We start from the raw sequence: 27,944 nt of genomic DNA, 5'->3' as shown, positions 1-27,944 counted from the left end.
CATGACCCCCTCTGTACTCTGTGAAGTGTCTTCCTCCCGGTGAGCCGACTCATCGAGCTTATGTTCTTGCCAGGCGTTAAACTCCACTGAGTGTTTGGGTGTGTAACTGGACAGATCTGAGGACACGACAAGAAAGATATTAATCAATGTCAAAACAGACTGAAGAATCATCGCAGAAACTATACTTCATCTACAAATATTTTAGACATATTATGGCAATTTTTTTATTTTTATATTATAACATTTTATATACACCTTCCCTTGTACCTTTTTGTTGACTTCTTAAATGTTAAAATGTGTTGTTATTTGTTTCTGCAAAATGTCCTTGTCAACTACCCAAATGCAACAAATGTAACACCTCATTACTGACCAGCAGGTGTCAACACTGTTCAAATGTAGAGCTTTATTGTACCGATGAAGGTGATCTGTTCTAAACACTGAGAGATCAGCCCAACAAATCATCCTCACCTCGTTCATTTCAACAAGCACCTCTACAATATACATGAATCATTACTTTATATCTACTATGCATTCATCAAACTGACCCCACTTCCTGTAAGACCACAAGAAACAGGTCCCAATTTGCATCCTATTTATCATTCCAAGAGTTGCACCCCAAAAGAAATATAGGACAAAACGTGTGGATAAAAATAGGATGTGAACTGAATCCCTTTCCTGTTCACCTCATCCATGGTTTCTGTGCCTTCCTCTCATTCTATCCCTTTCCGGTCATTCTTCTCATCTTACTAACCAGTGCTGTTGTTGGAGTGAGTGGGTGAGCTGGTGTAGCTGGCACGAGGAATGCTTATCCTCCCTGCAATGATCCCTCCATCATCTTCTCCTCTTTTTTCCTCTCCTTCCTCCTCTTCCTCTCCGCTCTCCCACGCGCTGTTCTCGGACGGGTATTCAAATGTGCTCTGTAGGCTGGACTCGTTGAAGGATATTTTTAACTGTGGGTGAGACAGAGGACAGTTTGTTAGGTTTCAGACCTGCACGCAATCTGCAAATGCAAAACTTCAAATAATGCCGTGAAGATTTCCACAAGAGTTTGAACGGACACTGGAGGACATGTCCAGCATATCTGTCAACTCTTTCGATACTAAGTATACTAAGACTTAGATACTAAGACAAAGTGTGACGACTTTGAATAAGGTAAAAAAATATAGTTTTGATTTGTTTAACAGTTTTTGGTCACTACATAATTATCCAATTTGTAGTTCTGAGGACTTTAAAATGATTCTGAAATGCAATAATGAAACCTAAAATGACTTAATTAGAAATAATGAAGTATGAGGTGTGTCCAAACTTGTATATGGCTCTATGGCAGGTCCTGACCAAAACAAATATTTGTTTAGCAAAACTTTACCAGGCCTGTGCACCTGATGTATTTATCTACATGGACCTATTTAAACAAATGGAGGCACTTTTTTGACTATGCACATAAATGCAAATGAAAGAGAAATTGTGGGTCAAAAATTAAGCATTAACAGAGAACAGTTTCCTTATTGCTTTTTTTGTTATCCTTATGATTAATTTAAGCTTGTCTGATAATCTAAGTCAGTCATGGTCATAAATGCTGACACGCAAATCGATTGGGAAACTCAATTGAACTAAGAGTGCCTTTTTGTAAGTGGTGTGACAGTACCATATCATAGTTCTTTCAAATATAACGTAGCATTGAATGATTACCATATCATTCACCATCATTATTATTATACTGGACCCACTTTATAAGTGTCTTTAACTATGTATTAACATTTAAATGAATAATTTAATAGAATTTTGCTTATTGTGTACATTCATGTTTTTACATTGTACTTGTATTTACAGCTTTAATTCATTTCTGTAGTTACTTCAGTAATTACACTGTTGACCTTACCCATAGCCCTTAACCCACACTTAACACCAAACATAAGACATTTATCCCTGGCCTTTATCCATATCCTACCTCAATAGCTGCAAAAGTGGTCTGCAATATAACATGAACACAAGAATGTCATACAGACTTAAGGACTGGCTTCTTTTAAAAAAAAAACTATCACCTTGAAACCACCAAGAACACCCTAGCATTCACATATTAACGTATTCAGGACTCCATAGCAACGCTTTGGCAACCACTCACAACACCTTAACGTTACGTTAATCTTATTAAAGACTTATCAGACGAATAAATACTGTGTTGTCTGATTCAAACTCAACGTGAAGGGCCACTAGAAGATATTATACCCATAGTATGTATGTAGTGTCCAAAGCACCCTAGTGAGAGTCACCTGGTCAACGCCTGTGCCCTGGCCCTTGTGTATAAGCGCTGTCCTAAATCTACTCTAATCTCACTCACATGTCCTCACTCGACTACATATAAGCAAGCTTATTTTACAAAGGATGTGAACATGTCCTTACATGGCATGCCCATCAAAACGACTGGACAAAGGCCGCACATAATTGGGTGATGTTTATTTGGTGTAATAAACATAACCTTATATACCCTCTATATATACCATGATCACGATAGTGTGTGTGTGTGTGTGTGTGTGTGTGTGTGTGTGTGTGTGTGTGTGTGTGTGTGTGTGTGTGTGTGTGTGTGTGTGTTGCTTAATATTTTTTTGGAACCTGTGATACTTTTTTCATGATTCATTAATAAATAAAAAGAACAGCATTTGTTCAAAATATAAATCTTTTATAAAAATATAAATCGTTTATATCACTTTTTATCAATTTAACATATCCTTGCTAAATAATAATTTATTTCACACACACAAAAAAAAATACTGACCCCAAACTTTTGATTGATAGTGTATATTGTTTTAAATAAATGCTGTTCTTTTTTTTTTTCCTTTTCTTTTTTTTCTTTTTATTCATCAAAGAATCCTGAAAAAAAAAAAAAAACTTGTGAACCTAAAACCTCTTTCAGAGGTGTTGTACAAACTTTGCTTTCTTTTAGCAACTTGCCAAATCTATTGTGGTTACATAACACAGTGGACATGGGTGTGTAGACTGGGTGTGTAGTCAAATCTGTCACACTTTTCATAAATAAATAAAAGATACAAACATGGCACCTAAAGGATTAACTCATGGCATTATACATGCTGTGTGACATTCAGCACTTTCAGAAAGTATCCACCCTCCTTTCATCTTTTTTTCTGCAAAATCTCTAATAACACAAATCATTTATGAATCTACAAGCTCACTTTATTAGGTACACATGTTCAACAGCTCGTTAATGCAAATATCTTATCAGCTGATCACATGGCAGAAACTCGGTTAAGATAATCTGCTGAAGTTTAAACCGAGCATGGGGAAGAAAGGTGATTTAAGTGACTTTGACCGTGGCATGGTTGTTGGTGCCAGACGGGCTGGTCTGAGTATTTCAGAAACTGCTGATCTACTGGGATTTTCACACACAACCATCTCTAAGGTTTAAAGATAATGGTCAGAAAAAGAGCAAATATCCAGTGAGTGGCAGTTCGGTGGCTGAAAATACCATGTTTGTCTGCAGAAGAGCATCTCTGAACGCACAATGGGCTACAGCAGCAAGAAGACACACTGGGTGCCATTCATGTCTGCTAAGAACCGGAAACTGAAGCTATAATTTGCGCAGGCACACCAAAATTGGACAATAGAAGATTGTAAAAATGTTGCCTGGTGTGACGAGTCTTGATTTACTGAGACATTCAGATCGTAAGGTCAGAATTTGGCGTTAACAACATGAAAGCATGGATCTATCCTGCCTTGTATCAACAGTTCAGGCTACTGGTGGGGGTGTAATGGTGTGAGGGATATTTTCTTGGCACACTTTGGGCTTCTTAGTACCAATTGAGCATAATTTGTCACAGGCTACTTGAGTATTGTTGCTGAACATATTCATCCCTTTATGATCACAGTGTACCATCTTCTGATGGCTACTTCCAGCGGGAGAACTTGCCATGTTACAAAGCATCTCATGTCAATGAGTTCACTATACTCAAATGGCCTCTACAGTCACCAGATCTCACTTCTATAGAATACCTGTGGGATGTGGTGGAGCAGGAAATTTGCGTCCTTGATGTGAAGCCAACAAATCTGCAGCAATTGCGTGATCCTATTATGTCAATAAAGACAAAAATCTCTGAGGAATGTTTTCAGCACCTTGTTGAATCTATACCACCAAGAATTAAGGCAGTTCTGAAGGCAAAATGTGCTACATCTCTGTACTAGCAATGTGTACCTAAAAAAGTGGTGTGTGTGTGTGTGTGTGTGTGTTAAAGATTAAAAAAATGAAAGAATTAATTATAAATTAAAGGCTTATAAATGAATAAGACTTGAAATAAGACTTCTAATTAAATTAATGTAAGACTTTAGCAGTTATTAATTGTGTTCATTGTCCTTTAGCAGCAATTACAGCCTAGAATTTTCTTGGGTTTGAGTTGTGCAAATTTAAAGTTTTGCCTAATCCTAAATGCAAATTTGTTCCAACTCCAAAGTAGACGCTGAATATGTGTGGACTACAATTTAAAGATCATACTACTAATTCTCAATTAGAATTGGCTCATAATACTAACTTTTTGCGTTCCATTTTTTCACAGCCTTAGAAATCTGTTCATTGCGCTGCTGGAAAATGAATCTCCACCCACAATTAAAATCTCTGGCAGACTGAATCTAGTTTTCTTTACAGATTTGCCAGTGTCCAAGTTGCCATGATAACAACAGCCTTTTCAGTTTCCTCAACTAGAAAACTCCAAAGCATGAAGCTTCCACTATAGTTGACAGTAGGGTGTTATTTGGGTGTTGGGATGTATGTGATTTGCACCAAGCATATGCAATAGTCTTTCAGGTCAAACGGTTTTGGTTTGCCTCATAGCGCGTTACATTCTCCTGGGCTTGAAATGTAGGCATTATCAACAGAGATGTCTTACTGTACGCCCAGGCTGAATCTGAAGTGCTATCAGTTGGGATGTCAAAACATCACAAACTTGTTTACACTGAACAACATATTGAAATTCTGCCATGTCTTAAGACTTCATGATGAATGAAACAACTTATTTGCATTTCCAATTTAAAACTTTTTTATTTGACTTTGCAGCACATTAAATCTTCAAAAACATGGATTTATTTCTTCGCTGAGCTCGTCTCAAGGCATTCTGTGATTGTCTTCTACAAAAAAATTATTATATGCTGCCTCAGAATTGGTCAAGACAAGATATCTTAGAGAAAACAGAAATTATGACTAGCTTTTGAAACTCTTTGTGTCTATAGCATCTATGTGTTCTTAAAATGCAATGGGCAGCTCAAAGGTTTTGGAATAGAGCAATTACATCAGATTTAAATATGTAAAAATTCAGCACCAGGCTTAGCATTAAACAACACTTGCGACCATAGCCATTTCCCCCACTCAACTACTGTAGTTTCTTTAACCTACTGCTTTCTGGGGCATGATTTACCCAAACTCTGAATAGGTCACTGGCAGTAACAAGCAAAGTTTCTGGTGTGGAGTTATTTAGTCATTCTTGGCTCGTGCTTAAATATTTCCTGACTATTCAGCCAGCGTTAAAAAATATGAGCACAGGGTGATATGCTGGGAGTTTCAACCATTTCCCATCGCAATTCACCAGCACAAATATTTTATAATATATTCTTTGGCGTGAGAAAAAAAGTCAGATTGCATTCAAGCAGATCAATCTTTATTTAGAAGTATTTTCAGAGTGCTCATATAACACATTCTGAACGAAGAGATTGGAAGAATAATCACCATTGGAAAGGATTCTTCATATCCACTCCATTTTGCTCTCTGCGCCTATTAAAGCTTGAATTATTGAGAAAGAGTTTAACAGTGGCGTTTTTCAGACCTTAAAATCTTATTTTAGCACACACAATCACACAAAAAGCAGTAGAGGGTGCGGTTTTAAAAATTAAACACAAATGCCATGTTTAATTAAAGGGATGGGTCGGAGTAATTTCAATTTAGGGTCCTCTGCACCATGACCATGTTTGGCTCGAGGTCATGGTGCAAAGGACCCTAGGTTGAAATTACTCCGAACCATCTCTTTTAAGTGTTTTTTGCTTATTAGTGTGATTGTATTGGATTATCGAAGGTCGGCAGCAAAGACATTGGTTAATAAAATAAGATTAAATACATAAAGTATATTTGTTTTATTTAACATATTTATTGTATTTTCGGAGTCAAAAAATGCGTCACAAAGAAGAAAAAAAACATATATAAGTCGCACTGGACTATAAATCGCATTTATTTAGAAATTTATTTCACAAAATCCAAGACCAAGAACAGACATTTAATCTGGAAAGGCAAGTTATTCAGCTACACAATAGCACACAGAACAATAGGCTGAATAGGTGTCCGATATGTTAACGTAACACATTAACAGTTATTCAGCTACACAATAGCATAAAGAACATATACCTGGGAGGCTGAAAAGGATAAATAACATAACAAGCCAGCCAGTCCAACAAGTAACCGGTAAGCAAGTTCACCAAGCTCCCGCAATCTCATTCCACAACACTGAATCCATTGAATTCTTCCTCTGTGTCGCTTCTGAACAACTAAAGCACCCTCTCGCGGCTGTAGACGGTAACGTTTCTCTTGGTTCATCTCAGTCAGTATGAATTAATTTTGATAAGTCGCACCTGACTATAAGTCGCAGGACCAGCCAAACTATGAAAAAAGTGCGACTTATAGTCCGGAAAATACGGTAATCATTACAGATTTGCATAAAATTCAGATTTTTTTCTGACATTTGTATTTCTGTTTTTTTATTCTCATTTTGAGGAATACTGAATCTCTTTATGTGCAAGTGAGATGAGTAAATGCCTAACCCTAACTACAATAACCATCATGTTTACACAGCGCACACAACGCCGATTTCTCTCTCAACATGGGGAAAGTTGAGCAGTAGTCAATAAATAGGAAAACAAAGTAACCAGCATTACTTATTTGACAAAGTACTTCAGATATTTTGTTGTAAATTTAAAGGCAATGTGTTAATTTACTCGTTACTTGAAAAAAGTAATCTGATAACGTAACTCAAGTTACTTGTAGGCTAATGCATTACCCCAACACAGCTTGTAGATATACATGAGTCACATGTCAATATAGCAGCTTATCTCATCCTGAATGTCTGGATCATCACAGGGCTTTGTACATTAATGTGGACGAGTAATCAAATATGTTTTTACACAAATAGAGATATTACAGGTTTTCTCAATTGCTAACACCCAATTCATGAAACAATTCACCATTTTCTGACAAACACAATCTCATAACTACACAACAATTGGTACCAAACCTCAAACTTCCACATCCAACACAAATATTTTAGTCAAAACATAATCTCTAGTCAGAATCAAACTTTGGCCTCAGATTACACATAAAACCTATCAAATACACAGACTACTTCCCTACCCAGTGAACACTAAGTGAGATCAATTCATAACACTGTAACAGCAACCTCTTATTGGGAATCAGGAATGATTTTACAGCTCATTGTCTATTACAGTATACAATGTAAATGAAAGAGTGCAGATACAGTAAAATACAACAAGCTTTCTGTAAAAATTACCTTTCATTACACTACTGTAAAATGATCTTACAGTAGATGAAAAGCACTAGAAAAGAAAAGGTCAAATATTTCAGAATCAAAGAATTGAATATGAACTTGGTATACAATACAGTACTGTACAGTAAAAATAACAAAAATAAATACATTCAGTGTCCTCTGCACATTCTGCCAAATTTCATTACTGTACTACAGTAGTTTCTTCTGACAAAATACTTTCTCTACCTCCCTTAGGCAGTAATTTCTCAGGTCTGCAAAAATGCAGTTCATGTAAATAAATTTGACAATCATGAGTTTGAGGCTATAGAACATGTGCTAGAGCTTACTGTATACAGAATAGTGAAAATTCCCTCATATAAAGTACTGTTTACTGAAAGATCTAATCCTGGACTACTACAGCAAGTACAGTCTGAGAGTCTCTGGTGGCCCGCTGTCTTCAGGCTGGAATTATCAGTGGATGTACTATCTCGGTGATTGTCTTTGCATTGGTTAAAACATCGACAGTGCCCGGAGCCAGATGGATCCTACAGGGGTTAGAGAAGCTTATATTGTGGCTGCGTATGAGTTTTAAACCTCCAAAATCCTGGCCTTGAAGAAAGGAAAGGTTGAGGCTTGTGTAAGAATAGGTACGTGCTTCTGTGGAGGAAGAATGAGCAAGAAGGGTTGTAGCAATGAAGAAACAGGGTGCCTGGATCAAGTGGGAAAAGGCAATGGAGCAGAAGGTCATCTGACATGATATGTGGAAATGGAGAGGATAAAGTTAGCCCAGCCTCCCAAGCCCTGCCAACTTGTTGGTTTGGGGCAAGGTAAAAACTCCAGAATGCCCCCTGTGTTCCAAGACAGACTCTCTTGAACACATCTTGAGCAGCTTCTCCCGGGTCCTAGGCTATGGCTGTTATCGCTGGAGACACGACCAAGTCCTCAAGACCATAGCTGAGGCAATCAGTAAGGGGATCAGCGAGAGCAGAAGCGCCAACTCTACAGCCAGTATGACTGCATTCATCAAGGAGGGAGAGCAGCCCATGAGGAAAAACAACCCTGTTGGCTTGCTCTACACAGCACGAGATTGGGTGATGACAGTTGACCTGGATAGGCAGCAGAAAATTCAAGCACACATCAACCAGTCCATGCTTAGACTGGACATCATCCTGGTCTCAGAGTCTACGAAACAGCTTATCCTACTGGAACTAACTGTGCCTTGGGAATGGGTGGAAAACTAGATGCATGCCTGTGGAGGTGGGTTGCCAAGGATTTGCAGGTCATTCCCTCAGCAAGGCTTATGGAATGCTGGGAAAAACTGATGCGAGCCAGAGAAGAGCCATCAGCAACAGCACGAAGCCCAATGATGCTAGGTAACAACACTGATAATGTGTCCACGTTTGTGCATCAGTGGTTGTATGAATAACTGAAACTAACATACTGTGTGTGTAAGTAGTATGAAAAACCCTGTAGATGATTCTTTCACCTCTTTCTCTAGTCTCAGGAAGCATTTTCTAAAGCATATAAATCAACTGTGGCCCTATTTATATTATCCTGAGATTCTGATTGGTGTGTCATCAGATTTGCTACTTAATGTTTACTCATGGATAAATGTATGCAATTTGAGTTCACATTGTGATGCTTCAGTTAATTATATTATGTGTTTGTTTTATGGATGAGATCATGGTTAAACCTGTGTAAAATGAGGGTATTTTGTGTAAGTTTTGTGTTTTGCAGAAATCATTGAGAAAATGTGAATGTGTGTGAAAACAGGTGAAATGAATAAAATAATGTGAGTAATGTCTTTTTTTTTTAGAGCTGAATTAATAGTTTGCATGGGAAATTGTGACAACTGAATCAGTAATAGTGTGTTGGCAATTGAGAAAAACTGTAATTTTCAAGAATTTCCATGCATTGTCGATTGCAACTGCAATGAACAATCAATTAATCAATAACATTTACCCTGCAAAATGCAAGTTAAAGACTCCAAAGTGCATGTAGTGCAGGGTGGCACCACTACTCCAAAAGTGGTGGGGGAAAATGTTAATGCTTTTACAATGTATAATTGCTGTTTTATGATCTTGTTATTTTAAACACTTTATAAGGTTGTAAACATTACAATTGAACATGTACTACATTTTAAATTATTACCATTTAAAATCAGAATATGAGCATAGCTTACTTCCATTCACTGAAAATATTAAAATGTTAGCAACACTGATTCAACACAATTTAATAATGGTTACTTTGCAGATTTTTTTTATGCTACAATAATATGTTTTAAAAATGCAAATACATTAAAAAATTGCTTTTGTATTGGTATTGTCCTCTTATTACATGTATTCTTGTTAATTTAGTATAATAATAATAATAATAATAGTTTAATATTTTTATAAATACAGATATAACTTCTCCCCAGTAAAACGGAGTATACATGTTTAGCAGAACTATCAGACCAGAATTCACTAGATGCTGTCCTTATTTGTACCAAGGTTGAGACTTCATGTAAATACACACACACACACACACAAATACTGGGGGTTTCTCTCTGAATTACAACGTTTGGTTGGCAGCACACTGTGAAGCAGAAGTTGTCCAGCAAATGCTGAAGCTCTTTGTCTGTATGCTTGTGTGTGAGGGGAAAGATTGTTACGGCCTCTCAGTGAAGTGTAGGGCAGACTGAGCAGATGCCTGATTAGAGCTAATCTGCTGCCAGGGTGTTTAATATTAGAAATCCCTCAGCACAGTACAGCTGGTAAGACCTACAATACATAAACACACACACACACGCATGGTTTCATAAGCGTGTGATGTAGGTGAACCAGCATAATAGACATGTGTATTCTTGCATGATCTAGGGGATTAGAATATTTCAGTCACGGCTGAATCATTTCACTGGGCACTAAGGCTTGCGAAAAAATCCATTACTGTAATATTGAAGGTTAAAATTAACAACTGATTTGAATAAAAAACATTTAAATTGCTATTTAGGGCCCAAGCCTTGAAAAGGCGAAGGCCCTATTGTTTTCCAAAGGATTATTATTTATTAGGGCCCAAGCCTTGAAAAGGCGAAGGCCCTATTGTTTTCCAAAGGATTATTATTAGGGCCCAAGCCCTGAAAGGGCGCAGAGCCCTATTGTTCTTCTAAGGGTTTTTCTTCTTCTTCTTTATAATAAATTTTTTTTCAAGGTTTTTGCCACTTTTGGGGGCCTTAACGTGCTCAAAAACTCTTGAAACTTTGCACACTGGTCAGAACCCGCGGCCATTACAGCCGGACTGAAGCTGGTACCCGGGCGTGGCAGGTGGGCTCGACAGCGCCCCCTGGAACGGGGTCCGAAAACTTGGTCCATAAATCAAACACGCTTGCATGAAATAATATGAAACTCGGTACACTTATAGATCTCATCGGTTCATATATCCTTCATGCTCTGACTTTTTACCCCAGCCCAACAGGAAGTCGGCTATTTGGCGTAGTTTAAAAAACACATGCAATGGAATTTAAAATACTCCTCCTAGACGATTCAAACAATCACCACGAAACTCGGTGTGCATGAACTCAAGACATGGAGGATGAAAAGTTGCGAGGGGATTTTTGATATCTCGAACGGTTTGGCCGTGGTGAGGAAACAAATTTATGGCGAATATTGGAAACAGGAAGTGTTTTATAACATCCTCATACATTAATTGATCTTGATGAAACTTCAGCAGTGTGTTCGCTGTAAGAGGCCGATCACATGGATGTGACTATTGTGAGTCAACGTTATAGCGCCACCAACTGGCAGCAGGAAGTGTGTCACTTTCGAAATGCTTTGAAATCACCCTCTTATTTTTACCCGATTTGCTTCAAACTTCATCTGTATAATGTAAACACACGACAGATGTAGACCTGTGAAAGGATTATTGATATCTTTAATACTGTCGCCATGGCAACGCTTTAAACTTTTATATTCTTTTTGGATGCATTTGAGGCTCTTAACATGCTTCAAATTGCATGAAACTCAACATGCATTTGACATTTATTGTGTAATAGACATGTGCGAAGTTTCAGAAACGGGCGTGGTAAGGGGCTCAGTAGCGCCACCTTTAGTCAAAAATGGGGTATTAGTTTTACCTACAGTAACCAAACTCGGTACGTATATTCTTCTCTTCGATCCGGACAACTTTCTAATTTACAGTCATTAGCTCCGACCAACAGGAAGTCAGATATTTTGGTTTGAATGTGTACTGTTTGGAGCATTTTCCCTCTGCCCCTCTGTGTGTGTGTGTGTGTGTGTGTGAGGAGGGGGGCTAGTTTAGTTTAACCATTTCTCTGCTGTGTGCAAAATCTCTGCCACTTTTGAGGGCCTTAACATGCTCGAAAACTCTTGAAATTTTGCACACAGGTCAGACGCCGCGGCCATTAGGGCCGGGCTGAAGCTGGTACCCGGGCGTGGCAGGGGGGCTCGACAGCGCCCCCTGGAATGGGATTCGAACACTTGTCCGTATATCAAACACGCTTGCATGAATTAATATGAAACTCGGTACACATATAGATTTAATCGGGCCGAACAACTTTCCCTGGGTCAAGTTTTACGCCAGCCCAACAGGAAGTCGGCTATTACGGGTTGATTGGAGAACGCTTGCTCTCGCATTTGAAACACTTCTCCTAGAGAATTCATCCGATGACCACGAAACTCGGTCAGCATGAAGTCAAGACATGGAAGATGATAAATTGCCAGGGGATTTTTGATATCTCGAACGGTTTGGCCGTGGCGAGGAAACAAATTTATGATTAAAAAAGGATGCATAAAGTGTGTTATAACTTAGTTATAGTTTTACCTACAGTAACCAAACTCGGTACGTATATTCTTCTCTTCGATCCGGACAACTTTCTAATTTACAGTCATTAGCTCCGACCAACAGGAAGTCAGATATTGTGGTTTGAATGTGTATTTTCTCTCTCTCTGTCTCTCTGCCATTCTGTCTGTGTGGGGAGGGGAGGGGAGGGGGGATGTGTGTGTGTGTGTGTGTGTGTGTGATTTTGGTTGGGTGACAGTTGTAGGTTACAGTTTGACAAGAGTTTATAGTTTAACAAAAGCACAATGTTGTGTTTCATTGCGAGTGTACACAAATATAAGGAAACACTTTGCATTTTGAAAGATGGTCTGTATGAACAAAATGACGGAGTATGTTTTTATGTCTCCATTGTTCGATCGAGCCTCACACACACACACACACACACACAGCATTCCAGCATTGCAATCTTGACATCGCAGCATGTTCATTATAGCCTTAATAAAATATAATAATAAAATAGTCAACCTTACATATAAACTGCTCTGTTTAAATAGTCATTTGTACAGTTTGTGCCGTTCATAGTAAGCACCGCTCCACTGTGATGTTTCCAAGCACATTTTTGCGCATTTGAAGAGGATCATTTTTCTATATTGGAACATGAGTGTACAAAGTGTACAAAGTACAAAGCCTATAAAAAGAATAGTTTAGCATCCAAAAATGTTAATAATATATATATTATTATTATATATATAATAATATATATGTTAAAAATAGGGGGAAAAAAGAATTTACATAATATATATATATATATATATATATATATATATATATATATATATATATATATATATATATATATATAATTAAAGCTGCAAGCAGCGATGGAGGGCCCAAGCCGGTGGCACCGCCACCCTGGTGCCTTTAGTGGAACTAAAGGCACCGGGTGGCGGTGCCACCGGCTTGGGCCCGCAATCGCTGCTTGCAGCTTTAATTATATATATATTTTATTATTATTAGGGCCCAAGCCTTGAAAAGGCGAAGGCCCTATTGTTTTCCTTCGGATTATTCTTCTTTATTATTTATTATTATTATATTACTACCTTTTGGGCACTTTTGGGGGCCTTAACGTGCTCAAAAACTCTTGAAACTTTGCACAAATGTCAGAACCCGCGGCCATTAGAGCCGGACTGAAGCTGGGACCCGGGCGTGGCAGGGGGGCTCGACAGCCTTTATTTTAACCCTTTCTCTGCTGTGTGGGACTTCTCGGGCACTTTTGGGGCCCTTAACGTGCTCGAAAACTCTTGAAACTTTGCACACAGGTCAGAACCTGCGGCCATCAGGGCTGGGCTGAAGCTGGTACCCGGGCGTGGCAGGGGAGCTCAACAGCGCCCCCTTGAACGTGGTCCGAAAAACTTGGTCCATATATCAAACACGTTTGCATGTAATAATATGAAACTCGGTACACATATAGATTTAATCGGGCCGAACAACTTTCGTGCTCTAAGTTTTACGCCAGTCCAACAGGAAGTCGGCTATTATGGGCTGTATGAAAATGCATGCCCCTGGAATTTGATATACTCGTCCAAGAAAAATTATCCTATCGCCACCAAACTCGGTCAGCATGAAGTCAAGACATTGAGGACGCTAAATTGCGGACGGATTTTTGATAGCTCGAACGGTTTGGCCGTGGCGAGGAAACAAAATTATGGCGAGAAAAGAGAAACACGATGTGTTATAACATCTTCATACATTAATTGATCTTGATGAAACTTCAGCAGTGTGTTTGTTGTAAGAGGGCGATCACATGGATGTGACTATTGTGAGTCAAAGTTATAGCGCCACCAACTGGCAGCAGGAAGTGTGTTACTTTCAAGATACTTTTGACTAAAGTGGGGGGGTTATTTTTACCTACAGTCACAAAACTCGGTCTGTATATTGTGCTTATCGATCCGGACAACTTTCTCATTTACAGTCATTAGCTCCGACCAACAGGAAGTCAGATATTTTGGTTTGAATGTGGTTTTGTCTCTCTCTGATTTGTTCCCCCTGCCATTCTCTCTGTGTGTGTGTGTGTGTGTGTGTGTGTGTGTGTGTGTGTGTGTGTGTGTGTGTGTGTGTGTGTGTGTGTGTGTGTGTGGGGAGGGAGGGAGGGAGGGCACACACACAGACAGCCCCCCCTTTTCTGTGTGTGTTTGGAGGGGAGCAGAAAGACTCACACTGATACAAGCTCTAAAGCAGACTTCTTCTCGACAGTCAAAGCGGGGTTACGTTATTGCCCGTCGTGCACAGGAACCCGAAAGGCAACGGGGTGGCGGCTTTTTATATATATATATATATATATATATATATATATATATATATATATATATAATATATATATATATATATATATATAAATAAATATAGCTGCAAGCAGCGATGGAGGGCCCAAGCCGGTGGCAGCGCCAGCCCGGTGCCTTTAGTGTAACTAAAGGCACCAGGGTGGCGGTGCCACCGGCTTGGGCCCGTAATCGCTGCTTGCAGCTATATTTATTTATATATATATATATATATATATATTATATATATATATATATTTATTATTGTTCTTCAAGGGTTTGGGCACTTTTGGGGGCCTTAACATACTCAAAAACTCTTGAAACTTTGCACAAATGTCAGAACCCGCGGCCATTAGAGCCGGACTGAAGCTGGTACCCGGGCGTGGCAGGGGAGCTCGACAGCGCCCCCTGGAACGGGGTCCGAAAACTTGGTCCATAAATCAAACACGCTTGCATGGAATAATATGAAACTCGGTACACTTATAGATCTCACCGGTTCATATATCCTTCATGCTCTGACTTTTTACCCCAGCCCAACAGGAAGTCGGCTATTTGGCGTAGTTTAAAAAACACATTCAATGGAATTTAAAATACTCCTCCTAGACGATTCAACCAATCACCACGAAACTCGGTGTGCATGAAGTCAAGACATTGAGGATGAAAACTTGCGAGGGGATTTTTGATATCTCGAACGGTTTGGTTGTGGCGAGGAAACGAATTTATGGCGAATATTGGAAACAGGAAGTGTGTTATAACATCCTCATACATTAACTGATCTTGATGAAACTTCAGCAGTGTGTTCGCTGTAAGAGGCCGATCACATGGATGTGACTATTGTGAGTCAAAGTTATAGCGCCACCAACTGGCAGCAGGAAGTGTGTCACTTTCGAAATGCTTTGAAATCACCCTCTTATTTTTACCCGATGTGCTTCAAACTTCATCTGTATAATGTAAACACACGACAGATGTAGACCTGTGAAAGGATTATTGATATCTTTAATACTGTCGCCATGGCAACGCTTTAAACTTTTATATTCTTTTTGGATGCATTTGAGGCTCTTAACATGCTTCAAATTGCATGAAACTCAACATGCATTTGACATTTATTGCCTAGTACACTTTTGCGAAGTTTCAGAAACGGGCGTGGTAAGGGGCTCAGTAGCGCCACCTTTAGTCAAAAATGGGGTATTAGTTTTATCTACAGTAACCAAACTCGGAACGTATATTCTTCTCTTCGATCCGGACAACTTTCTAATTTACAGTCATTAGCTCCGACCAACAGGAAGTCAGATATTTTGGTTTGAATGTGATATATTGATATATTTTAGACTCCGAGTTTTTAGCGGTGGTTGATTTTATTCACACCAAACTTTTTCAACATGATGAAAATACATTAAAGATGCTAAATTATGAACGGATATTAAATATCTCAAACGGTTTTGCTGTGGCGAGGGATTAAAGTAATGTCCAGAAAGGAAACACTAAAAGCCTCATATCTTCTAAAAAATTTATTATACACCATTTATTTCTATATAAAAGTATACAAATATCAGAACTAAACCCATTTTGTTCTTTTTTTCAATTTAAGAATTATGTATAAGTTAAAAAACAGCCAGAATGCGCTATTTAGTCAAAAAATAAGTCATACATAGGGCAATACTGCCCTCTTGTGTTCGAAATCAGGTAGGCCCATTGTATATTGTATTTATATATAAATATATTAGTGACTGTGAGAATATTTTCCTACGGGTTAATCGATGTGTGATTAAAGCGGGGGCTTTTAAATCGCTAACTTAAAAGCCAAAGTAGTAGCCTACTGGACGCATGGCCGTAGCCAGCTATGAGGTCACCGAGGTCCGGACCTCGGTCATTTTTTTATATTCAAAAATAAAATGTCAAGCTCTCTGAATGATAATTTTGCCGTTTTAAACCACCTCATATCATATGAGTGTTTGCAATTCATGTTGCTGCGAGAAGCTAGCGCAGTGAACGGGGCTTGAGAGCGCGTTGAGTGAGAGCGCGGGTGCAGCCTCCGTTTGTTGCCAGATCCACCTATTATACAGTACCGGTATGTGTTTTTTTTTTACTCGTTTTTCCAATTTATTGTGACACTTTGGGACGTTTATAAAGTGGAAAGTTGAACGTTAGTGTTAGTGATATATTCATCTTATTTACAAAACACAAGCTTTGAACTTATTTCGGATATCTTTTTCTTTCTTTTTGTAATTGCTTGTTTTTCGTAGCAATATCGGGCAACATTGTACATTAATAAAAAAAAGCTTAGACAAACTGTAACTTCATTGCTGACAGGAAGATACCACAATCGGTAAGACAAACGCAGTGATCATCGTTAATATCTGAAAGAAATGTATAACACTATCAAAAAACAATAGCATACACATTTGTTTGTTACAGAATTAAATAGGCTACCTGTGCCAAATAACGTTACTGGCCAGCAGGAAGACGTCTCGGTCTCATGCTCTTTAGTTAACCTTAAGTCATCAAAAAACATTAATTAAAGCAGTGTTTCTCAACTGGTGGGTCGCAAAAACGTTTTGAGTGGGTTGCGGAGTGTGCAGTCAAAGAAACAACAAACGTAATTCTGTTTTTTTCTGACGCTAGACTTTTATTTTGAAAGACGTGCGTGAAAGCGGTTGACTCTATCAGTACCTGAGAAAAACGTTTTTTCCTTATTCAGTATTTACGGTCAAATGAGATGTTGTCAAGTTTTATGTCAGTATTATTCTAACGTTTTTTTTATAACTTGTTATAAAAGAAAAATTCCCTCACCAAACCCCCCCTGTGCTCGTTGCACGCACTCTTCAATTACACGCGCACATGTACCATGGTAGCAGACCTTAACCCTCAAAATGCTACTTTATTTTCACTGTGTTTTTGTAATGTATTTCTAAATGACTGTGGTCTCGTTAAATACTAACTTATTAACAAAAACTATTTTGGAACTGCTACCTTACCTGTTATACCTCATACAGTATATATATATATATTATCAAGCTCGTATATTTAAGTTCAGTCATTTCACTTAAATGACAATTAATAGGTAATTTAAATTGCCATTTAAGTGAAATGACTGGCCGTGGCGAGGAAACGAATTTATGGCGAATATTGGAAACAGGAAGTGTGTTATAACATCCTCATACATTAACTGATCTTGATGAAACTTCAGCAGTGTGTTCGCTGTAAGAGGCCGATCACATGGATGTGACTATTGTGAGTCAAAGTTATAGCGCCACCAACTGGCAGCAGGAAGTGTGTCACTTTCAAAATGTCACTTTCGCCACCTTTAGTCAAAAATGGGGTATTAGTTTTACCTACAGTAACAAAAATCGGTATTTATATTTATCTCCCCGAGCCGGACAACTTTCTAATTTACAGTCATTAGCTCCGACCAACAGGAAGTCAGATATTTTGGTTTGAATGTGATTTGATGGGAATTTTGCCAGTCTCTCTCAGTGTCTGTGTGTGTGAGAGAGGAGGGGGGCTTTATTTTAACCCTTTCTCTGCTGTGTGGGACTTCTCGGGCACTTTTGGGGCCCTTAACGTGCTCAAAAACTCTTGAAACTTTGCACACAGGTCAGAACCTGCGGCCATCAGGGCTGGGCTGAAGCTGGTACCCGGGCGTGGCAGGGGAGCTCAACAGCGCCCCCTTGAACGTGGTCCGAAAAACTTGGTCCATATATCAAACACGTTTGCATGTAATAATATGAAACTCGGTACACATATAGATTTAATCGGGCCGAACAACTTTCGTGCTCTAAGTTTTACGCCAGTCCAACAGGAAGTCGGCTATTATGGGCTGTATGAAAATGCATGCCCCTGGAATTTGATATACTCCTCCAAGAAAAATTATCCTATCGCCACCAAACTCGGTCAGCATGAAGTCAAGACATTGAGGACGCTAAATTGCGGACGGATTTTTGATATCTCGAACGGTTTAGCCGTGGCGAGGAAACGAAGTTATGGCGAGAAAAGAAAAACACAATGTGTTATAACGTCTTCATACATTAATTGATCTGGATTAAACTTCAGCAGTGTGTTTGTTGTAAGAGGGCGATCACATGGATGTGACTATTGTGAGTCAAAGTTATAGCGCCACCAACTGGCAGCAGGAAGTGTGTTACTTTCAAGATACTTTTGACTAAAGTGGGTGGGTTATTTTTACCTACAGTCACAAAACTCGGTCTGTATATTGTGCTTATCGATCCGGACAACTTTCTCATTTACAGTCATTAGCTCCGACCAACAGGAAGTCAGATATTTTGGTTTGAATGTGGTTTTGTCTCTCTCTGACAGAGTTCCCCCTGCCATTCTCTGTGTGTGTGTGTGTGTGTGTGTGTGTGTGGAGTGGGGGGGAGGGGAGGGAGAGAGGGCACACACACAGACAGCCCCCCCCCCCCCCTTTTCTGTGTGTGTTTGGAGGGGAGCAGAAAGACTCACACTGATACAAGCTCTAAAACAGACTTCTTCTCGACAGTCAAAGCGGGTTACGTTATTGCCCGTCGTGAACAGGAACCTGAAAGGCAACGGGGGTGGCGGCTTTTTATATATATATATATATATATATATATATATATATATATATATATATATATATATATAAATATAGCTGCAAGCAGCGATGGAGGGCCCAAGCCGGTGGCAGCGCCAGCCCGGTGCCTTTAGTGTAACTAAAGGCACCAGGGTGGCGGTGCCACCGGCTTGGGCCCGTAATCGCTGCTTGCAGCTATATTTATTATTGTTCTTCAAGGGTTTGGGGGCTTTTGGGGCCCTTAACATACTCAAAAACTCTTGAAACTTTGCACACTGGTCAGAACCCGCGGCCATTAGAGCCGGACTGAAGCTGGTACCCGGGCGTGGCAGGGGGGCTCGACAGCGCCCCCTGGAACGGGGTCCGAAAACTTGGTCCATAAATCAAACACTCTTGCATGAAATAATATGAAACTCGGTACACTTATAGATCTCATCGGTTCATATATCCTTCATGCTCTGACTTTTTACCCCAGCCCAACAGGAAGTCGGCTATTTGGGGTAGTTAGAAAAACGCATTCAATGGAATTTAAAATACTCCTCCTAGACGATTCAAACAATCACCACGAAACTCGGTGTGCATGAAGTCAAGACATTGAGGATGAAAAGTTGCGAGGGGATTTTTGATATCTCGAACGGTTTGGCCGTGGTGAGGAAACGAATTTATGGCGAATATTGGAAACAGGAAGTGTGTTATAACATCCTCATACATTAACTGATCTTGATGAAACTTCAGCAGTGTGTTCGCTGTAAGAGGCCGATCACATGGATGTGACTATTGTGAGTCAAAGTTATAGCGCCACCAACTGGCAGCAGGAAGTGTGTCACTTTCAAAATGCTTTGAATTCACCCTCTTATTTTTACCCGATTTGCTTCAAACTTCATCTGTATAATGTAAACACACGACAGATGTAGACCTGTGAAAGGATTATTGATATCTTTAATACTGTCGCCATGGCAACGCTTTAAACTTTTATATTCTTTTTGGATGCATTTGAGGCTCTTAACATTCTTCAAATTGCATGAAACTCGACAGACACTTTACATTTATTGCCTAGTACACTTGTGCGAAGTTTCAGAAACGAGCGTGGTAAGGGGCTCAGTAGCGCCACCTTTAGTAAAAAATGGGGTATTAGTTTTACCTACAGTAACCAAACTCGGTACGTATATTCTTCTCTTCGATCCGGACAACTTTCTAATTTACAGTCATTAGCTCCGACCAACAAGAAGTCAGATATTTTGGTTTGAATGTGAGTTTTGGTATATTTTAGACTCCGAGTTTTTAGCGGTGGTTTATTTTATTCACACCAAACTTTTTCAACATGATGAAAATACATTAAAGATGCTAAATTGTGAACGGACATTAAATATCTCAAACGGTTTTGCTATGGCGAGGGATTAAAGTAATGTCCAAAAAAGGAAACACTAAAAGCCTCATATCTTCTAAAAAATTTATTATACACCATTTATTTCTATATAAAAGTATACAAATATCAGAACTAAACCCATTTTGTTCTTTTATTTCAATTTAAGAATTATGTATAAGTTAAAAAACAGCCAGAATGCACTTTTTAGTCAAAAAATAAGTCATACATAGGGCAATACTGCCCTCTTGTGGTCAAAATCGGGTAGGCCCATTGTATATTGTATCTATATAAATAGTGACTGTTAGAATATTTTCCTACCGGTTAATCGATGTGCAATTAAAGCGGGGGCTTTTAAATCGCTAACTTAAAAGCCAAAGTAAGTACTGGACGTCCAGTAGGAATGAACTAAAACACATTCACTCTGTTCTGCTCGTTCCTCGCCGTGAACGCGTTATTGCCCGTGCAGCCGTGGGCATTTAGTTTAATTTTAAACATAGCGCCATTTCGGGGGTGGGATTGCTTGAATTGCGTGTTCAATAGCCTATTATTCTTAATCTTTTCAGTCAGCTTTTCACCCATGATTAATGAAATTGGACTCCTTGTGCTGATGTTTGCTGCGGCTCATTCAGCTCACGATTTATTAAGCGGACACGTTCAGGTTTTAATAGGCTAGTGCCCACTATATTTGAATATCTGTATATTGTAATATCTATACCTAGTCACACCCTACTCTTATTAAATGTATGCTTCATAGTTCATTTTTAATTTCTAAATTTGATCAATATAAATTATTTAGAATAATAAGACACTATAGGACTGTTAGCCTACCCTGTGGCTGATCAAATTAAATATTTTACACTGAAAAATAACAATGCATTAAATAATGTTATAAGATTGTTTTAAATATAAGTTAATTAACGATCGTTGGAAAGAATGATAGGCTATACTTTTGAACATAACACTAAACCTCCTATAGGTGTCGCCAGGCGACCGTCTTAATGAGCGAGTCATTGATTCATTCGTTCAAACGAGTCGTTCGAACGACTGAATCATTCATGAATGACACAGATCTTTATGGATTGATCATTGAATCTTTGAGTCAAGCGATTCTTTCAAAATGCGGAATTATTCACTAATGAAAAAACATTGAGATGCGCAATGGTTCTGCTGTGATATTTGTTTAACTATTTTCGCTGCTGAAACAGAACAAAAACAGTCAACATTGTTGTGTGTGTGTGTGTGTGATTTTGGTTGGGTGACATTTGTATGTTACAGTTTGACAAGAGTTTATAGTTTAACAAAATCACAATGTTGTGTTTTATTGCGAGTGTACACAAATATAAGGAAACACTTTGCAGTTTGAATGATGTTCTGTATGAACAAAATGACGGAGTCTGTTTTTATGTCTCCATTTTTCGATAGATCCTCGTACACACACACACACACACACATCTTGACATCGCAGCCACACACACAGACAGCCCCTCCTGTGTTTGTCTGTGTGGGGAGGGGGGCAGAAAGACTATTAAAAATAGGTATATTGTGCCATCTAGTGTTTTATACTATGTATAAATGTGTTTTTTCTTTTAAACAAGTGTTTTAAAGTACACTAATTTCAATTAATTCAATGCTGCATTTTTATGTATATTTAAACATTATCAAAGACTACTTTCTGTCAAAGTTAGGATGTTATTTTTTTAGTTTCAAAAGTTCTCTGTCTCTCTCTGTCGGTCATTCCCCTCCCCTATTCCTGTTTTTCATTGCACGCTTTTAAATGTAAAAAAATCTTTCTGTTTTGATATATTTAAACTTTTTAAAAAATCTAGCAAAAAATGCGCCTTTTTGCACAACCCATTTTTTATTTTTATTTTTTCACTGTTCTAATCAGGCCAGGCAAGTCAAATGATCTGTCTTGTCCCTTAAAAAAATTAATATATATATATACCACACTTCATATGAATTTTTGGTCTTGTGTACTTACAATGGCTGCTGATTTCATGTGTCCGTTAAGTCCATGAGACTGTAGGGCAGGGGTCGGCAAGTAACTTTGGCCGCGGGCCAATATTTTTTTTATCCAGTAGATGGCGGGCCAGCTACAAGGAATAGGCCTATTCGTTACGGTGAAATCACAAAATATAATGCACACAAACGTGTCCCTACTACTTGATATACAACCACTGATGAGCATAATCGGTTTTGATGAAGAAGAAGAAAAAACAATACGAATGCAGATTAGAACCCAAAACCTTTTACACACTTGACGAAACCACTGGACCATTGAACCACACGAGAAAATGCCGCGGATACATCTTATTAACGATAAATTAAACCCCATGTAGGCTACTATTTAAATCGATTGTTGGACATGTTGTTGTACATCTATCTGATTTAGCATTGCATTAGCCTACCAATGGACTGTACCAATACAGTCCAACTTTTTAACTTTATTCCTTTTTTAAAATTATTATTTACTCGGGACACACATAGGCTAACGTTACACACCCAAGGTTTAAGGAGGTCTGCGCGGGACTGTTTTTCCCGTCCCGCTCCCACAAGGTTCAATTCAGCAACCGCTTAAAATACACTCTGTGTTCACCTGCTTTAAAAATTTAGATCTCGTTTTCAGAATCTCAAATCTCAAAAACAAGTCGTTTTTCATTTTTTTATTTTTTATTTTAATTTGGGGGAAAAAACGATTGAACGAATGATAGGCTACACGGCAGTGATGCGCGGGTCAATGTATAAACAACCCGTACCCGACCGACGTTTTCAACTAACCCGCCCGCAACTCGGACCACAAACAAAAGAAAGAAAATATTGTACCCAACCCGCTTCCACTTCCAGCTCTTATTCAAAAGTATACGCGCTCAACATGTAACAATTTACCTTACACTAAAAGAGTAAGGGAAAAGTAGGCTACATCACGCAAAACATAAGGTAACGGGCGGATCTGATACCTACTGGGGTGATTAGCTACAGAAAGTGACTAGCTTACTTTTGGTTAAGAAACCCCTTAAATCAACAAAATAAACGATCAATCATACATGTATAAACTTAAAATAATTATACATTAACGAAAAGTCCACAATACCCAGGTTCAACAACGTGTATTGACAGATATATAAGGTTTATACCCCGTCGGGCAACACACAGATATTCAGCGCTGGAGGCGCGGCCGCGCTGGAGGCGCGGCCGCGCTCCGATATAGATCAAACAAACATTGCATACCTTAACTCAATTCCACACACATTTAAACCCCAGAAACCAAATGTCCCAGCAGAACGAATACTCATTCAATCAAACATAAATTGTCCGGACTGAACTAGATGTCCTCCGCGAAGAGAAGGGAAAAAAATAAGGATTTCCCACTTTTTTATCTCTATCTGCAGACTGAGCTCGTGCGTCATCCTCGCGCCATGTTATTCAGCCAATAAAGTGTAGACCTGTGTATTTCATAGAAAATTGGGTCTAGTACTATATTACAAAGGTTTAATTGGCATCTTTATTTCAAACGACCCGACCGACCGCGACCCGAATATCATTAAAAATATTTTTGGATGACTCGTAACCGCGGGTGACCGCAGGCACTCGCTCATTTTGGATGAACGCATCACTGATACACGGGGCCTATTTGTAAACCGTCATAGTAAAAAAAAAAAAAAAAAAACGGATTTCCAAAATAATCCGGCGGGCCAGAAAATATTGCTGGCGGGCCAGTTTTGGCCCGCGGGCCGCCTGTTGCCGACCCCTGCTGTAGGGTGTCTAATTTTTCATTTTAGGTTTCAGAACGGTGCTCACGCCCTCGATGCGCACTTTTGCAGAACCCACACTGATGCAAGCTCTAAAGCGGAGATACGTTATTGCCCGTTGTGCACAAGAACCCTAAAGGCACCGGGGTGGCGGTTTATATATATATATATATATATATATATATATATATATATATATATATATATATATATATATATATATATATATATATATATATATAAATAAATATAGCTGCAAGCAGCGATGGAGGGCCCAAGCCGGTGGCACCGCCACCCTGGTGCCTTTAGTGCAACTAAAGGCACCGGGGTGGCGGTGCCACCGGCTTGGGCCCGTAATCGCTGCTTGCAGCTATATTTATTTATATATATATATATATATATATATATATATATATATATATATATATATATATATATATATTTATTATTGTTCTTCAAGGGTTTGGGGGCTTTTGGGGCCCTTAACATACTCAAAAACTCTTGAAACTTTGCACACGGGTCAGAACCTGCGGCCATTAGAGCCGGACTGAAGCTGGTACCCGTGCGTGGCAGGGGGGCTCGACAGCGCCCCCTGGAACGGGGTCCGAAAACTTGGTCCATAAATCAAACACGCTTGCATGAAATAATATGAAACTCGGTACACTTATAGATCTCATCGGTTCATATATCCTTCATGCTCTGACTTTTTACCCCAGCCCAACAGGAAGTCGGCTATTTGGGGTAGTTAGAAAAACGCATTCAATGGAATTTAAAATACTCCTCCTAGACGATTCAACCAATCGCCACGAAACTCGGTGTGCATGAAGTCAAGACATTGAGGATGAAAACTTGCGAGGGGATTTTTGATATCTCGAACGGTTTGGCCGTGGCGAGGAAACGAATTTATGGCGAATATTGGAAACAGGAAGTGTGTTATAACATCCTCATACATTAATTGATCTGGATGAAACTTCAGCAGTGTGTTCGCTGTAAGAGGCCGATCACATGGATGTGTCTATTGTAAGTCAAAGTTATAGCGCCACCAACTGGCAGCAGGAAGTGTGTCACTTTCAAAATGGTTTGAATTCACCCTCTTATTTTTACCCGATTTGCTTCAAACTTCATCTGTATAATGTAAACACACGGCAGATGTAGACCTGTGAAAGGATTATTGATATCTTTAATACTGTCGCCATGGCAACGCTTTAAACTTTTATATTCTTTTTGGATGCATTTGAGGCTCTTAACATGCTTCAAATTGCATGAAACTCAACATGCATATCACATTTATTGCCTAGTACACTTGTGCGAAGTTTCAGAAACGGGCGTGGTAAGGGGCTCAGTAGCGCCACCTTTAGTCAAAAATGGGGTATTAGTTTTACCTACAGTAACCAAACTCGGTACGTATATTCTTCTCTTCGATCCGGACAACTTTCTAATTTACACTCATTAGCTCCGACCAACAGGAAGTCAGATATTTTTGTTTGAATGTGGACTTGTGGAGGATTTCCCCCCCCCCCCCCCTCCCTCTGTTAGTGTGTTTGGGGTGTGAGGGATTTGTTAAAATGATAGAGCCAATAAGTGGTATTATACTGCCCCCTGCTGTCTCTTCATCATACTACTCCCTAATATTGTTATATAATTCATATTTAGACTTTATAAAATCAGTATTTTAACATTTACAATGACATTTGATCAAAATTCATCTATTGTTGTATTACTATTGACAATTGTGTCACACTGAGAAATGGGAAGCCTGAAAGCGAAAGTATAACGGTGGCCACGCCCCCCCAAGTACAAATTCACTCATAACTCGAAAACGGAAAGTCGTTGCGCGCTCAAATTTTGATGGTAAGGTCCTCTCCAGGCTCTTGATCGAAATATATTGTCGCGGAGCTCGGGAACGCCCCCCCGGCGATCGCAAAATCACGAGACCTCCGACCTTTGATCGGCTGTAACTCCCGAACCAGACCACCCCGATCCTTGTGGAATAGCTTGTTGGAAAGGGCCTGTCCTCACCTAGCTTCGATTCGATTTTGGTGCGATTTGGCCTGGGCATTCCCGAGATATAAGCCAAAAAATGTTTGCATTTGAACGGGAATAACTCCCGGCCCCAATCGCCCACCAACACTGGGATGGTCTCATTACACAGGGCACCTCGAGCACTATCTAAGCTCCGAGTTTCAGATTTTTTCGCTCTCTCGTTCCCAAAATATATGTGAGAAACCAAATTTCCATTCATTCATTCACTTCAACTGTAAGATGGAGGCTGTAATAACACTGTCGTCAACTAGAGAGAGCAGCAGGATTATATTTGTAATCTTTTTATCAGCTTTCAGCATTGGCTAACAAACAAATGCTTAAAGCTATATATTTGTTATTATGATGGACGTGTAATGTGTGTAAGCATGCATAATGGAGTTAACATGCAAAAACTGGTTTGCTTTGGTGCAAAATACTGGTAAACATCAAGACTTGTAAAATGAAAGTGAGTCAATAAGTGGTCTTCTACTGCCCTCTGCTGGACATTCTACTTATTAATAGTCTTTTCACATGTGCTTTTGCATTAATTTATTTAGACACTAAAATCCCTTATATAACAATTACTATTATAACACAATCATATTTTGTCAGTTTATCACTTCATTTGTTCTGATGCTTCACATAATTACTAGCAACGTGGTAAATCATGGTTATTAAAGCTAGAAACATGGAAAATCATAGTAAATAAGGTAAATCATGCTAGAATCCTGGTAAATCATTCTAGAATGTGGTATATCATGGTAAATCATCCTATAACATGGTAAATCAAGGTAAATCATGCTAGAATAGGATGCTAAATTGCGGACGGATTTTTGATATCTCGAACGTTTTGGCCGTGGCGAGGAAACAAATTTATGAAATGATGAATTTACACCGGTACTTAAGAAAAGCTGGTACCGTTACCATTTAATTTTTTTAGTACCGAAATGGTACCGAAGTACCGGGTCTTTTGACAACACTAATATATATATATATATATATATATATATATATATATATATATATATATATATATATATATATATATATATATATATATATAAAAAATGTTCTTATATGTGCCCTCGATGCGCACTTTTGCAAAACCCACACTGATGCAAGCTCTAAAGCAGACTTCTTCTCGACAGTCAAAGCAGAGTTACGTTATTGCCCGTTGTGCACCGGGGTGGCGGTTTTTTTATATATATATATATATATATATATATATAAATAAATATAGCCGCAAGCAGCGATGGAGGGCCCAAGCCGGTGGCACCGCCACCCAGGTGCCTTTAGTGCAACTAAAGGCACCGGGGTGGCGGTGCCACAGGCTTGGGCCCGTAATCGCTGCTTGCGGCTATATTTATTTATATATATATATATATATATATTTTTTTTTTTATTATAATAATAACATTATTATATTAACTTTTTAATTACATAATTACTGTATGTTTCTACTCCAGTTCGTTTTTTGAATGATAAACATTTAAAAGGTGGCTGTCATTTTATTCAAACATTCATTAAATATTGACGAACAGGTGAAAGTCAGCATGAAACAGAAGTTGCAATAGTCCTTTCTTCCCTATTGTAGCATACTGTACGAATGAAAGAACAAGATTAAATGCAGGATGGGAC

The 27,944-nt window shown here is 38.9% G+C and overlaps 1 protein-coding gene across 1 annotated transcript in view; it reads right to left on the bottom strand.

Annotated features, from left to right (window-relative positions):
* The window catches only part of tprn (taperin), a 48,353-nt gene that overhangs the window by 3,544 nt on the left and 16,865 nt on the right, over positions 1-27,944 (bottom strand). The window contains exons 2-3 of the mRNA XM_079607843.1: positions 752-950; positions 1-116 (exon numbers count right to left, since the gene is read on the bottom strand). Of these exons, the coding sequence (XP_079463969.1) occupies positions 1-116; positions 752-950 (315 nt within the window). The remainder of the gene's footprint in view (positions 117-751; positions 951-27,944) is intronic.

The sequence above is a fragment of the Phoxinus phoxinus genome, assembly GCF_949152265.1.
Source record: "Phoxinus phoxinus genome assembly, chromosome: 3".
Lineage (NCBI taxonomy): Eukaryota > Metazoa > Chordata > Actinopteri > Cypriniformes > Leuciscidae > Phoxinus > Phoxinus phoxinus.
Note: the sequence above shows the minus strand (reverse complement) of the source record. Positions and strands in the feature narration are given on the sequence as shown.